Genomic DNA, 16286 nt, shown 5'->3' with positions numbered 1-16286 from the left:
TTTTTGCTATAACTCAGTCAATTTTAACCGATTCTCACGAAATTTTGTACACTGATAGTACTAATATGTGTACAAAATTTCATGAGAATTGGTTAAAAATTGACTGAAACTGAGAATAGCAAAAACCAGACCCGTGCAAAAAAAAGAATCGGGTGTACACTCATTGCACAATTATGGGTCACACACAATTATTAGTCACTTTTCACTTTAATAGATAAATACTAATTAATTACAAGTTAGCCATTATCATTTTTCGTTCATAAGTTGATTTGTTTTGTGTCATTATACGTATCGCACACGGGCTTATACATCAAAACATACATATTTTCAATATTTTTTTGGTCGGCGCAAAACCGTATGTCAAAGTAACGCTTCGATTGTGAATATCGTAAAGTGCGTGCGCTGCTTTCGTAAGCTCTGTAAAAGCGAGCTTCAGTGATTTTCAAGTGCAAAATGGTATCGTCACCAGATCCAAGGTATAATTAACGTTCTAAATGTAGAAATTCATGTGATTGCAGCTAATTAAAGCTTATTTCTGGCAAAATTTAAATGACTCATATATTGTGCCAAGGAACACCGAAAATCACACAATTATGGGTCACTTTTTGTGCAGCATAATATTGACAGTTCTGCGTACATGGGCATTGCATACTTTTAGGCGTTTATCGGTGGTTGTGTTGAAGATTTTGTCCCAATTTTGAAAAATTGATTCCAAATCGTGAAAACACACTTCGTTAAAAGGTTTGAGACCAGTTTTAAATTCTACTATAGTTGACCTATCGAGAATAAGTGATCATTCATTGAAAAAATAGACAAAACATTATTGTTGAGCCGATTCCTCTTGAGTGACCCATAATAGGCAACAAATTGACCCATAATTGTTACACAGCCAATTTTGATTCATTATTGTGGTTTTCATTATTCACCAACATTTTAGTAATTTTCACCGTCTGAAGTGAATTCTACAAGCAAATTGTTATATAAAACAATAAAAAAGAGTTTCAATGAAGAGAATATAAAATAAAAATAATGAAAGTGTTATTTTTGTATGTAAAACGATTCATATTATAAAATGATTGTTCCTTGAGTGACCCATAATTGTGCAATGAGTGTACTGTATTTTTTTATGTTATAAACTCGTATTCACAAACATTACACATGCCGACACCGAAGATGACAAATCATTCAAATTGTTTTGTCATGACATAAATGAAAACAAAATGTTTAATAACAAAAGGTGATTTGGAAGCTTGTACCGACACTTGACTTACGAACCATTTAACATTTGTTGGTTGAACACGCAAATGGTGAAGTTTTATAAGTCATCAAATAGTTGTTTTAATATGGAATGAACTCACCGATTCCATCTATGGCTCCAGTGATGATCTGCTGTTAATCATATGCGGATATAAGCGAAACTTGACAAATTAACAAGGACCTAATAGACCACTAGACTTACTATAAAACCAATTTCACATTTCTACTGTAATCTTCCGGGTCAGTTTGCAACCGTGTCTTCTTGGATGCCACCCCATCCGTGCACGTCTGGTAAACTGCTTCAGAAAGATTATGTCCTAGTTTCAGGTGCCGGCCAGAGTGGACGCGCCACGCGGCGCGATGCGGAAATTTGCACGCAAATAGGCTGACCAGATTTGTCCCGTTTAAATACGGGACACATTTTGCAAACTCAACAAAAAGGAAACCAACGTCCAAAAACAGAACTACATGTTGTTAATAATGCTATTTCAGCTGGAAAGAACGAAAAATTGAGTCAAAAACTTTAACTTTGCTCCAGTGATGAGTGTTTGAAAATTTTGTTGTCCCGTTAAATACGGGACGGATGGTCAGCCTACACGCAAAGGAATAACAATCAATAATAAGGAGCTGTCAAATCGTATGGGACGCGTCCACTCTGGCCGTACCCTCAGGTTTCAGCATTTTTCAGCGACCGGCTAGTAACCTTTCAAAAAGAAATCGTCCGGGAGTTCTTTCTGGGAATTCACCAAAAGTTACTGGAGACATTTTTATTTGACAATTAAATTTTTCGCAGACAATTGAGTTGTCCAAAAAAAGTCCCACGAAACCTACTGCAAGCCTATCCATATACGTGAGAACAAAAGATGTTTACAAAGTTCTTACAGATAGATTAAGGTGAAACGGGACGCCGTGTTATTTTACCTATCTTGCCTCTCTTTCTTACAATTTGCCTCGCGATTTTGAAGATGGTAATCTCGAGTTCTATCGCACTGAAGATACTGAAAAACGATCAGCATATGCACTGCAAGTGAGCATACACCGTGATAGATTTTTGTTGCAAAATATGAAGTAGAATCTGAGATTACCATCTTAGTAGCAACAGAGCAATGGCGGATATTTCCCCGACCGTCCCGTCCGCCCTTAACACGGGAAATCTGAACACAAACCACTACCACACAGGAATTTGGATTGGTCAATAGCCGTTTGGCGTTCCTGAGTTCCACACAATTTGTGCATTGCTCAGAATTTAAACGGAAAGGCCCCTAATTATTCTGGGAATAAATTTTGTTATCCACCAAAGTTTAGTTACCTGTAATCTAATGATCTTTCGCAGCACTGAGTCTATTGGTATATGTAGTTAAACAGTACATCAACTAAAAGATTCTTGTGTAGGGTGGAGCGGACCTGGTGTGATGGTTAGAACACTTGACTATCACGCCGAGGACCTGGGATCGAATCCCACTCCCGACAAACTCGCCAAAATGTGAGTTCTTCCTTCGGAAGGGAAGTAAAACGTGGGTCCCGAGATAAACTAGCCTAGGACTTAAAGTGATAGTTTTGCATTGTAAACAAACATTTCTCGCGTTTAGTATCATACAGGCGTATCTACAATGATCGATTTCTCTTCATCGATTTTCTCTTTACACTGAAAAACAAGAAAACCCAAATTTGAGTATTTTTAAACTCACTTTTGAGTTCTTTTTTGCATCCTCTTTCATTCGCTCTCTTTGTTGTTGTCAAAGAGTGAATAGCAAAACAACCCAACTTTGAGAGTTCGATGCGGGAAGCCAAAATTGAGTAAGTGACATAGAACCGAAAGTTGAGTAAATTTAACTGTCGGTTGAGTAAAAAAAACTTCGACTCTAGGTACTTTGGCCGAATACGCCTAAATGCAAACTACCTACCTCAACATCAACTCCATCAACTCAAAATTGGCTTCCCGCACGCAACCTCGAAGTTGGGTGGATTGAACTCACTTTTGGGTATTTTTGTTTCTCCGTGTAGATTATTCCGGGAAAAACGGCCAATAGTTGGATGATCTATCGATGTATTTCGGTGAAGGAAGACTAGGACTAGCATCTAAAACAACATGATTTGCCGGCCAAGTTATTAACCAAGGAGCAAAACGATGAAGAGAAATCGATCATTGTAGATACGCCCGTATGATACTGAGAGCGAAATTTATGAAGCACCTACGCTGAAAATGAGCCTAATCATTTATTTGCGTCGGAATCTATAGATCTTTACAACGGGCAACAAAAGATTCTTTTTTTTTTTTTTTTTTTTAATTTATTTATTTATTCAATTCTTGTAACTTAAGGCTCTGCCTTTTTCATTGTTACATTGTGGGTATAATAGATAATTCTTGAAAAATTCTTAATAACTACCGTTCTCTTTTACTGATATCAACAAAAAAATACTATTGTAAATATGATCTAAGCTCATCTCGAAATTGTGTGGTTACCTCAATTGATTTTATATTATTTGGAAGGCTATTAAAGCTCACAACACCTCTTACAAAGAATGACTGGCTATAATACGAAGAACTATGGTTAGGAATCCGGAAATTTCGCGTACGTGTACCTCTAAATGGTGTCAGTTTAGAAAAGAGGAAATCCGGAGTTTTTGTTTTAATGATTTTGAAAAGAGTCATACAGGACCTGAACTTGTAAAACTTGATAAAAGGACAACCTAAGAGGGAAGCCTGTAGATGAGAAACGTGGGAAAATCGGGAGAGATTGTAAACATATCTGACGCAAGCATTCAGAGCTACCCGTAATCTGTCTAGAGAACCAATTGTTGCATTCGTGTAAATAAAGTCTCCATACGTAAAATGAGGCATCAATAAGGTCTTGAAAAGGCGCTTCTTGGTTTCTATATCCAAGTGCCTCGTTGTAATGTTCAACCGCTTGAGAGAATAGTAAATCTTCGAACATTGAGAGTTGATATGTCCATCCCATTCTAGATTACTTTTGAAGACGACTCCCAAATTCACCATACGATCTACAAATTGAACCTGAACTCCATCAAATAGCAAAGCAGGAATATTTGGAGGACTTCTAAGTCTACTTAAAAGCATTGCCTTCGTTTTTTGTGGATTTACTGGGAGTGAATTTTTCCGAGACCACTGCGTGATTTTTTTCAAATCGTGGTTTATTTTGTTGGCCATACTGCGAATATCAATTTCTCCGTTTGAACAAAGATAAACTTGTACGTCATCCGCGAATAGATGAACCGAGCAGAAATCAAGGACAGCGGGGAGATCATTAATGAAAAGCGAAAAAAGAAGCGGGCCAAGAACAGATCCTTGGGGAACGCCGGACCTGATAGGCTGGAACGAGGACATTATACCGTTGGCAAAAACCGCCTGAGATCTATTACACAGATAATTCTTAATAAGGTTTGCAGCTGAACTACTGAATCGAAAGATCGAGCTAAGTTTGTTAACAAGTTTCCTGTGGACAACACTATCGAAGGCTTTAGCAAAGTCAATCAAAAGTAAAAGCGCAACTCCATTTCCATCCACAGTACGAGCAACATCATCGTGAACTCTCATAAGTGCAGAATCAGTACTATGACGCTTTCTGAACCCTGATTGGAAAGGGCTAAGAAAATTCATCCTGTCAATGAATTCGGATATCTGATCTCTTATCAAACTTTCAAAAACTTTAGATGTAGAACTGAGCAAACTTATAGGCCTTAGATTCGTAATAGCATCACTACCAGGCTTCTTTGGCAACGGAACGATTTTAGCACATTTCCAATCAGCAGGAAATTTTTCTGTGCTGATAATTCTGTTGAAAAAGTGTTCATAAAATGGAATAGCATATGGTATGATAATTTTGAGAAATCTTAATGGAATATTGTCTACACACTTATTTCTGAATTGCCTGTTCGGTACTTTTTTGACGAGATTATAACAGCAGTACGATCTCGGTAGTTTCGGTAATCGATTTTACTGAGGCTCAGTAAAACAACTGTCAAAATCGTATGGAAAAGGTAAACAATGCATTTTTGCTGAACGAGTTCGGTGCTCAGCAGTTTTAATCTCGTCAAAAAATTACCGAACTCGGTAATCAAAATTAAGTGTGTAAGCCAATGGCATTTGATTTAATTGAAAAAATGGCATTGATTATTTCGTAACCATGTACTGCTCTGAATTCGAAACCAGGTGAAACCCCACGAACGCACAGTCCATCATCTTCATCAAGCGAAAAATTTGAACAGAAATAATTGTTAATAGCTTCCGGCGAATGCACACTAATCTCAGACGCTGCTTGTTTATCAGACACACCCAAACTTCTTACGTTGTTCCATAGCTGCTTCGACGGTAGATTAAGGTTGATTTTATTCCTATCATATTCACATTTAGCTTTCGATACTAGAAAATTGACACGATTCCTCAAGCGATGGTATTGAGCTTTGTGCTGACTACATTTAGTTCGCTTCCAATTTCGATAAGCTAGGTCTCTTTCTATCATGGCCTTTTCAATATGTCCACTAAACCATGGATTTTTCCTAGATTTCCTAAACTTTAACGGGAAGAACCGGTCGTGAAGATCAACTAATCGGGAATTAAGTACATGTAGTAAAACATCGGGATCATTAATTTGTAAAAAATCGTCCCAGTCGGGTGATAGAAAATGAGTTCGAAGCATGTCGCTGTCAAAGTTGTAGTAGTCTCTGAACCAGTAACCATCCTCATGATATTCTCGGTCAAAATCCAGTGAGGCAAAAATAAGGTCATGATTCGAAATTCCTGGCATGGATACTTGATTGAAACGCAATACTAGAGTAGGAGAGTTTGAAATCAGGAGGTCTAATAATGAACAACCATTGTTAAAAAAGAACGTTGGCTCCGAATTTACGACTGCAAATGACATATTGCACAAGACATCATTAAAGGCCATTGCTCTACGTGTCGGTTTCCGAGGATCAGTGTTGAAATCACCAATGAAAAAAGACGAAGTATAGTTCAGCGAGTAGTCTGTGATGTGTTTTGCCAGAATATCGGCACAATTAGTCTCTGGTGGATTAATATGTACGGGTATGCATCTCATTGCAAACTTGAAGAAAATCCTTGTCCTTTCATTTAATCACGTATAAAGTCTACGCATATCGCCTCCACTTTAGCATCTTTATAAGGTTTACAATTTTGTCCCTTAGCTTGACTAGCAAAAGTGCATACAACAAAAAGGGAACGCGCACTTCATCCCTGGACGATCGCTACGAAGAATGTCTGCCAGATCCCGCACTCGCCCCTGAAGAAATCATAGCGCAACTACTCACCGACGATCAGAGTGCCAAGGTTGTCCATATTGGTGATATCACCATGCGGGAATCGTTACCAGAAGGATTATCGGTCATTGAATCTACCTTACAAGACCAAGACAATGGATTTGGAGAGATGAAACTTCAAGAGCTCGGCGAATTTCTCGGATCGTCTCCGAATGAATCAGCTTCGAAAGATACCCATAATGACTCGGGTATCGAGCAGGACACCACTGGATCGGGATTGGAAGATCTCCCACGAGTAATTGATCGAACCATTCGTGAAGCGACGATCGACGAATCCCACATGGGCAGTACTTCAATGGCCATGATGTAGGGAAAATAATGTTGCCTAATAATTTCCTAGCAATACTCAATGAAACTTTTTCAGAGATATGCCCATTGCAAGCACCAGCGCTGCACAATTACAGGAGGTTGACATGACTACGCTGACCAATTCGTTTACACACCCAGATACGGAACATCATGAGAAAACTTCGGAAATTTCAAGAATTTCAAATGATGTTCCAGAGCCAATCACACCGAAGAAGTAGGAAGTGTTATCATTTGTAGAAACAAATTTACCTATTTGTGCCTTTTTTCTTGAATATATAGATCAAACTCTCAACCATTTGCGATTATCGCCCCAGAAGATTCCGGAATTGCAACAACCCTGTCCTCGACAAAGAACAAGAAATCTCAGCGCCGACGCACAATTGTTGATCAGAAAACCAAATTGGATTCCGAGGGAATGAAACGTTCTATAGAAAATTCTTCCTCGACCCAGCGATGCAAGGTAAGTGTTGGATTGGAGAAGCTTGCCTACCTTTAAATAGGTATGTGTTTTCATTCTCTAAGGTGTTTCAGGTAGTTTCGACAGACAATTACGCGTATTTCCACAATTTTCCAAAATATGTGCGCGTAACTGCCTGCCAAAATTGAATTCCCATACCATGTTAAACTTGTGTGTCAACTCATTTACTAGAACGAAGTTTACTTATTTTTTGTTTTTGAAGTAGGTCTACTGCCGTGAATCGCAAGTCAGTCCCATATGCATTTTGGGCAAAAATGAGTTAATGGCGTTTTCGAGCTTTCTTCGGATGATCTTTCAGCTACGTGCAAAAAAATATATAGTTTGTTCAGTAAAATTGAAAAACAACACCAAGTCAGATTGTCCCATAATGAAATATAATCGCAAGTCAGTCCCATTACGAACTTGTGCACCCTCCAGTACAAAACTTAACACTATTTTAGCCAGTTTTATATTTTTCGCTGTTACGTTTCCACGTTTGAAACAATATGTGAAAGCTTCATGATGATCGCAGAAGTTTTCAATTTATGGCGATTTTTTAGAGTTTCGCATAGAAATCGAATTTGAAAACTTCAGAGGCCATTTTCTCAATGCCTACTTTTTACATATGGGACTGACTTGCGATTCACGGCAGTCTAGTAAGAGAAAATATTCAGGAATCCAGCACAAGTTTTGTAAGATACCCAACAGCTTCGAACCTATCAACTCTCTTAGCTTCCCAAATTTCAAAATACATCGTCCAGTTTCAATCTTTCTAAGATCACAAATCAGCTAAACACTCCGAACACTTGATTTCGGTCCATTTGTTTCAGTATAAGCCCTTATTAGTTTCACTGGAAAACCATGTTTCATCATGTAGAATTCATGATTGAAAACAATTACATTTTTTCCAGAACCCTCGATTCGATATCGTTCCTCTGGATCAGGTACGACATCCCTTCGACAATGCGGTTACGATTCTTCAACATCCCGTTCGAAGCATGCGATCTTCGGTGTTGCCAGCTTTGTTCACGCGTAACGCCCGAAAGCGAACCGCGGATGTTGAAGATCTACTACTTCAAGAATGGTCTGGAGATCTTGAACTGCCAGCGAAAAGAAAGAGATCTTTAAAAGAATCGACCAGAACACCAGCGACTCCACCAGCAACAGCAGCGCAATCGTCGCCGGTAGATGTGTCCATGAACTGCACCAACCTGACAGACCAAGAGCAGACCATCGAGATCCTTCCTTTGCCGTTGCAACAGGATATTGCTATCTTTGAGCAGGCAGATGCTAGAAACATCAACGTACAACTGATGGAAAATAGTGCTACAATAGGGCCAGAGCGAGAAATTGATGAAACGAATCTGATCACTCTGCTTGCGGACCTGTGGAATAAAGGTCGAGGTCCGATTACCATGAAATTGCTGGAAGGCGGATTTTCTAGTAAGTTAGAAGCTGCCACATGCTTTTCGACGATTTTGGGTGAGTTTATTTATTTTTTCTTCATATTTTCATAATTCGTCAGCAAAATACCGTGAATACCGTGGATAGAATGAGACTAGATACGTTGGGCACAGTGAGCATATTTGGCATAAAATCTCAATTTTTGGACTAAGTTACCAAGCGTATAACTTCTTTCACAAGCGTTGGATAACTTTGCGGTCTTCAGCAAAGTTTTTCAGCATATCCTAGACTTTATTTTACCGTTATTGGTTACATGGTTTTTAAACCAAAAAAATCCACTTATGAGGAAAATGCGAAAAAGTACGTTTATGCAATTCAGTATCATAATTTATATTTTATATGACTCATTTTGTTATTATAATGGCAGTTTTTTCCAAACTGGTTCATTATACAACTGAAATGAGTTGTATAATGAAAAAAAGTTGTATAATGTTCATAATGCAACTCATTTGAGTTGCATTATGAACATTATGCAACTCAAATGGGTTGCATTGGGTAATTCTCGCTGAGACCGGCCCACTATTTACACCTTGTCTTCAAAAATGTTTAAAGTGCCGATTTTCTGAAAGCCCTCGCCTAAAAAGTAAGAAAAATGCATTTGGTTACTCAAATTGATGGACCCCCCGTTAGTTAGAGCCACAGCATTTTTTGCAGACCCCTCGATTTTTGTCAAATGGTGGCTCATTTAAACCGTTATTACTCAAAAGTTTCTCCAACAACCACCTCAAAACGAATTGTTGTTGAAAAGAGGAAAGATAGAGCTACTATTTACAATAATAAAAAATTGGGTCGGCCATATTGATTTTGGCCGCCATCTTGGATTTTTATACCAAAACATTTTTTTCGCCATGAGGGCAACCACCGATTTTCAAAATTTTTGCATCAATTTTGTTGGAGAAATGTAGTGTCAGCCCCCTGGTTTAAGATGTTTGTATGTGTTGTAAAACAGCTGACGAAGCATAACTGCTAATGTGTGTTTACTTGACGATGTATATTATGTTTGTAAAAAATAATCAGTCCGTACTAATCTGTTGCCCCGAATAGATGTAAGTTGAAGAAGCTATACGTGTTGATCTTTCTTCGTCATATCACGAATCTCGCGACGGTCCGGAACCGTGTCTACTGCGCTGAGTATTCCATCAGGTCATGGGCTCAGATTTCGCGAAGAAAGTGCGTTGAAAAGTGTCTGATCGAAGAGACACTTTATGTGTATGTAATGCGTTTGTAAAACGATCCGAATTAAATGCATTGAATTCCGTTCCCCGGCGGGCGCAACAGTTCATTGTTCGTTGTTGGAAGAAAGTGCCGGGACGAGTATCGACTGCGGGAAAGAAGTACGGACAATTGAGACTCAAATGTGTGGCATGCAGAGACAACAGTGACGGCTATAGCGTGCAGTTAATAGTAGAGTGGAAGACTTTTTTTGTTTTTTTTTGTTGGTGACGTGATTGTGTGGGACTGTATGGACTGATAGTGCACGTCGAAGCGATAGCCATTGAATTGAACTGAAAATAGCACAGTGGTTCAAAAAGGTGTTTTTGTGCAACGGATTGAAAGCGATTGGAAAAATGAGTGAAGCAAAAATTAATTTTGATCGGTTGAACGACTTCAACTGGGCAACGTGGCGATTTAGGATGGAGCTGATGTTGATGAAAGAAGACTTGTGGTCGATAGTGAAGGAGTCCAAACCGGTGTCGGCGGATATCACATCAGCATGGACAAGAAAAGATGAAAAGGCTCGGGCAATGATAGGATTGGCACTTGAGGATGGACAGTTGAGTCACATTATGGATGCTGAGAGCGCTAAAGAGATGTGGGACAGGCTCAAAGCGTACCATGAGCGTGGATCTTTATCGAATAAAATCCATGTTTTGCGGAAACTTTGTTCCTTGCGGCTCGACGAAAGTGGGAGTATGTCCGGACATCTGGTGAAAGCTTCAGAGTTAGTTCATCGTATGGCAAGAATGGGAGAGCCGTTGAAAGAGCATTTGGTTGTAGCGATTTTATTGTCGAGTTTGCCAGAATCCTACAATCCACTCGTTACCGCTCTGGAAGGCCGCCCGGAAGAGGACCTGAAGTTAGAGTACGTAAAGGGGAAGCTGTTAGATGACTGGCGGAGAAAATGTGAAACTCGGAGTTGGGAAAATGTTTCTGAGAAAGTGTTGAAGTCCACCGTGCAGTTCAGGAACCAGAGTAGTAATGTTTGGACGTGCCATCACTGCGGATTGGAAGGCCATTTGTGGAGGAACTGTCCTGCTTCGCTGGAAGAAAAACATGCCGATGTGAAGAAGCGGAAAGATGATATGAAAGCAAAAACTGTTCCATTTTTGGATACCAGAAGTAGCGGTAGTAGTAGAGGAGTATGCTTTACGACAACTACCGGAAGTGACGAGGTGAATAAAGGAAAATGGATCATCGACACCGGATGTACTCAACATATGACTGGTTCATTACGAAACTTTACCGATAGAACACCATGGAGAGAGAAGATTTCGTTGACGGACGGAAGAACAGTAACGGCCAAAAGTACTGGGCAAGGAAGAATTGTTGGACGTGGATCAGAAGGCGAAACGGTGGAAATTAATCTCAAAGGGTTGATGTATGTGCCAGGTTTGGTCGGAAGTGTCCTCTCTGTTAGCCGAATTACGGACCAAGGATACTCTGTCGTGTTTGGCCCGAGAGATTGTCAGATCCTAAAGAGTGGTGCTGTTGTTGCTGTTGGAACGAAATCGGATGGTTTGTACTATCTGTCACAGTAGGAAAAGTGCATCCGTCCAGGAGGAGTTTTTGATCCAGGAGGAGTTTTGTTCCAGGAGGAGTTCGGTAAGGTTATGTGGGCTGCACTAAGGAGGAGTGTTGGAGAAATGTAGTGTCAGCCCCCTGGTTTAAGATGTTTGTATGTGTTGTAAAACAGCTGACGAAGCATAACTGCTAATGTGTGTTTACTTGACGATGTATATTATGTTTGTAAAAAATAATCAGTCCGTACTAATCTGTTGCCCCGAATAGATGTAAGTTGAAGAAGCTATACGTGTTGATCTTTCTTCGTCATATCACGAATCTCGCGACGGTCCGGAACCGTGTCTACTGCGCTGAGTATTCCATCAAATTTAAAGCTGGGACATGTATACATAACATATCAAAAAATTAGAGATGTCTTTTTCTTCTTTCGAAAGTTATCTGCCGTTTTGTAAATCATGCCACTTTTTCGCATCGGGCCCGGTGCCAGCCGTTGACATAAATGCAGCGTTATTTCGCAGTGTTTACAAACACGAATTTAAATTCTGAACCCACTAATGGAAAGCTGGAAGTTTAAGCTTTTCAAAACACTAAAAAAGTTATAAAAAACAATGCCCGCATCATTGAGAAACAGTCAAAAACGGAAACGAACCTCCGCTTTGGCCAAATTTTAAGGCACGCGCCTTTGTGTATACATGTAGGCGTAAACTCGGATGCTGTTGCATGTCGTTGCTGGTGCGCATGGAAATGTATGGAGAAAACGTGGCTTGATTTATAAAACTGCAGATAACTTTCGAAAGAAGAAAAAGACATCTCTAATTTTTTGATATGTTATGTATAAATGTCCCAGTTTTTAATTGGTGCAAAAATTTTGAAAATCGGTGGTTGCCCTCATGGTGAAAAAAATGTTTTGGTATAAAAATCCAAGATGGCGGCCAAAATCAATATGGCCGACCCAATTTTTTATTATTGTAAATAGTAGCTCTATCTTTCCTCTTTTCAACAACAATTCGTTTTGAGGTGGTTGTTGTAGAAACTTTCGAGTTATAACGGTTTAAGTGAGCCACCATTTGACCAAAATCGAGGGGTCTGCCAAAATTGTTGTGGCTCTAACTAACGGGGGGTCCATCAATTTGAGTAACCAAATGCATTTTTCTTACTTTTTAGGCGAGGGCTTTCAGAAAATCGGCACTTTAAACATTTTTGAAGACAAGGTGTAAATAGTGGGCCGGTCTCAGCGAGAATTACCCATTATGAAAAAATCATTGCATAAAATTTTGTATGGAACTCGTTGCAAAACTCGATTTTTTCAGCACTCTTCGTATTTATCCAACTCGGCAAGCCTCGTTGGATAAATGTACGACTCGTGCTGAAAAAATCCACTTTTTGCAACTCGTTACATAAATAACTATTTACCATACTAAATTACATACAAATTTCAATTGCAATGCGGAATACGCGAGCACAACCGATCGTTTTCAAATTTTTCACAGTTATTTTGGGCGCTAATATAGATTGAAAAAACTTTGTTCCGGGTTGATACGATCAAATTTTAATTTTCCCCATACAACGTTGACCCACTATACTGCCCATAACCGCATAACAGTAACATTCGACAAAAGTAGGCATTGGAGAAAATGGAACCCAAAGTTGCAACTTTAGATAGTATAGGAATAAATCGAAATTTTAAAAATCTCCCATTAATTTGTCATCAGTCGTATATCAATAAAAATTTCTACAGCACTTCCTGTATGCTGGGGGAATTGTCAAAAAATAAATCGGACCTCAGTATGATTGATGTCACGAGTCAAAGCCAGTCTATTTTCCTAGTGTGACTATTATGCGGTCACATTGGTCAATGAGACAAAATGACTTGATGTTTTTTTCATAAATCCTAGAACAAACTTAATTTTTTTATTCAGGTGGTCGAAAGCACTTGTGATTTGATGATGATTCCCAATATTAACTCAATACCAGCAAAATATGCAAATGTTACAAATATGCAGTTATGGGCAGTATAATAGAGTAAGGTGGGGCAAAAGTTCGACCTTAGTTGAAAATTCAATTTTTTTTTCAAGTAATCGAAGCAGATAAAAATAAATGAATACCGTGTGGTGATTCTACCATCCATAAGCTAAACTGAAATACACTTTAAAGTTCGATCTGGATTTTACCCAAATCAGGGTTAATTTTACTACACCAAAAATTAGTAGTTTTCCGCCAAATTCAGATGAAACAACATTTTTTCAACTTTGATCGAATTTTCTCACTAATTCCATAATTTTTAGAGATGATATATACATTTTGCAGAATTTTAAGTTTTCACCTTAAGTTGCTACATGACTCGAACTCTTGCTCCACAATTCGAACTTTTTCCCCGCTATGTGTAAAATATGATTTCCAAATCTTTTTTGCAAAAAGTTATACATGCTAAAGCATCTTCAAAATTTACTAAGTTACGCCCCAAAATAAAATATCGAATTCGATTCCATTACAATTCCGTTCCATGGGTTGGAAGGACCATCGCATATTACAATTTTTTGATCAAAAACCAACATTTTGTCATAACTTTTCGAAAAATTGATCAATTTTCATAATTTTTGGAGTGAGAGAATCTTTTTCAAAAAGGCTTCGAACAACCTTGACACCCGAAAGAAATAATTTGAATTGAGCTCAAAAGTTTTAGCACATAGTGTCTTTAGCTCGACATAACTAACAATAGTACGCCACAATACTCGTTTTGTGGCTGCCGTTCTCCATCCTCGGTCGCGCTCAATGCTTCACCTGATCCGCCCATCGTGCTCTCTGCTCATCACGTTTTCTTGTGCCAGCCGGATCAGTAGCAAATACCAGCTTTGCAGGGTTGTTATGCTGCATTCTTGCAACATGGCCTGCCCACCGTATCCTTCCGGCTTCGGTCACCTCCTGGATGCTGGGTTCGCCGTAAAGTGCAACGAGCTCGTGGTCCATCCTTCTCCGCCACACACCGTTCTCCTGCACACCGCCAAAGATCGTCCTTAGCACGCGTCGCTCGAAAACTCCGAGTGCTTGCAGGTCCTCCTCGAGCGTGGTCCATGTCTCGTGCCCGTAGAGGACCACCGACCTTATTCGCGTTTTGTACATGGTGTATTTTGTGCGTGGGTGATCTTTTTAGACGGCAGCTTCTTCTGGAGCCCGTAGTAGGGCCGATTTCCGCTGATGATGCGCCTTTGAATTTCACGACACACGTTGTTGTCAGCTGTCAGTAAGGATCCGAGGTAGACGAATTTCTTGTCCACCTCGAATGTATCCTCGTCTATCGTAACCCAGGCGGATCCGGTCGTGTTCGATTCCGCCTACCAGTATGTACTTTGTTTTTGAGGAATTCACAACCAGATTTTAGCTGTTTCGCGTTTCAGGCAGGTGTACAGCTCTGCCACCGTTCCAAATGTTCTGGCGATAACGTCCATGTCGTCCGCAAAGCACACAAATTAACCGGATTTTGTGAAAATCGTTCCTCGGCTCGTCGCATTACACCCTCCAGAGTGATGTTGAAGAGTAAGAATGAGAGTCCGTCGCCTTTTCGCAATCCACGGCGAGATTCGAATGAACTGGATAGTTCACCCGAAACCCATACGCAGTTTCGCACACCGTCCATCGTTGCTTTAATCAGTCTAGGGGCCTGTCCATAAACTACGTAGACTCGGAGGGGGACGGAGGGTGGAGGGGTTGGCCAAAGTCTACTGTCCATACAAGTTTCAATAATTTTGTATGGACGAAAGTCGAGGGGGGGGGACTGAGATTACCAAAATTGAGTCTACGTAGTTTATGGACAGCTGAGGTGTGCGGACTGAAGGTTTGACAGCAGCCTGGCTGCTTTCAAACTGCAACCAGCTGAAAAATCATCATAGTATGCCCGGTTTCGTAGAAACCACAAAATGGAGGGGAAATTTATGAATGATGATGAGAGATGATGTGAAACACGACTAGAGAGAGTATGTTTGCTAAGAGTCCTATTTGTTCTTCCGTTTGTTTTTACCCAGGTTTAACTTTATAACTAAGCCTAGTTTAATGGTTATCGTCGGCCCATACATGCTTAGGTGCACTTTAAAGCCCATAGACAAAACGCACTGGTAGGACCAGGTAGAACCATGTATAACTAAATACTTGTTAACTGGCTTCCTCCTTCGTGAATTTTTGTCTATACAAAATTGGTCAGAGTCTTTGGCTAGAACCCTTCTTCCACCTGAGAATCTATGTAGTTTATTGACAGGCCCTTTTTTACATGATACTCTACGTGGCTTCTCAAATGTTTGCAACCTCACATTTGCTATAATTTCCATGTGATAAATTCAAACATCCACATCTGAGAAAACAGTTATATTTTCCGATAAGAGGGAGCTAACCGAGACATCTGTATATTTCTAAATAAAACACAATTTTGATTCTTCATTCTTATAAAGTGTTGTATTAAGATCTTATTAATTTAAACAAGAATACATTCTATGCCACCATACTACGGCTGTCATGTCTTGTTTTCCTGGTCTTCCAAATCCTTTCAGCCTCCAACCTCTGTTGAACTACCAACATTGTTGCACTTCTTTTCAGCGCTGGACAGTGATCAGTAAAATTTGGCGATAATTTTAGTAGGCTTGCACGGTAGGTCACAGGTTCCGTTGATTCCGACCTGATCTGCGTAAAATTCTCGTCCAACTGAATGAAGTACATGAACAGCTTCTGGGTGGGAAAAATAGGAGAATCTTCAGATTTCTTCATCATTAAT

At 39.6% G+C, this 16286-nt stretch overlaps 1 protein-coding gene across 3 annotated transcripts in view; it reads left to right on the top strand.

Annotated features, from left to right (window-relative positions):
* Positions 1 to 16286, top strand: part of LOC109433261 (uncharacterized) — a 29135-nt gene that overhangs the window by 7919 nt on the left and 4930 nt on the right. For 2 of the 3 annotated variants that reach the window (XM_062851486.1, XM_062851483.1), the window contains 4 exons: positions 6424 to 6861; positions 6920 to 7078; positions 7144 to 7324; positions 8233 to 8803. In XM_062851486.1, coding sequence (XP_062707470.1) covers positions 6424 to 6861; positions 6920 to 7078; positions 7144 to 7324; positions 8233 to 8803 — 1349 coding nt within the window. Of the gene's footprint in view, positions 1 to 6423; positions 6862 to 6919; positions 7079 to 7143; positions 7325 to 8232; positions 8804 to 8846; positions 8982 to 16286 lie in introns of those variants that run through there. The other variant, XM_062851484.1, reaches the window with a different exon arrangement.

Source organism: Aedes albopictus, chromosome 2 (assembly GCF_035046485.1).
Source record: "Aedes albopictus strain Foshan chromosome 2, AalbF5, whole genome shotgun sequence".
NCBI classification, from domain to species: Eukaryota; Metazoa; Arthropoda; class Insecta; order Diptera; family Culicidae; genus Aedes; species Aedes albopictus.
Note: the sequence above shows the minus strand (reverse complement) of the source record. Positions and strands in the feature narration are given on the sequence as shown.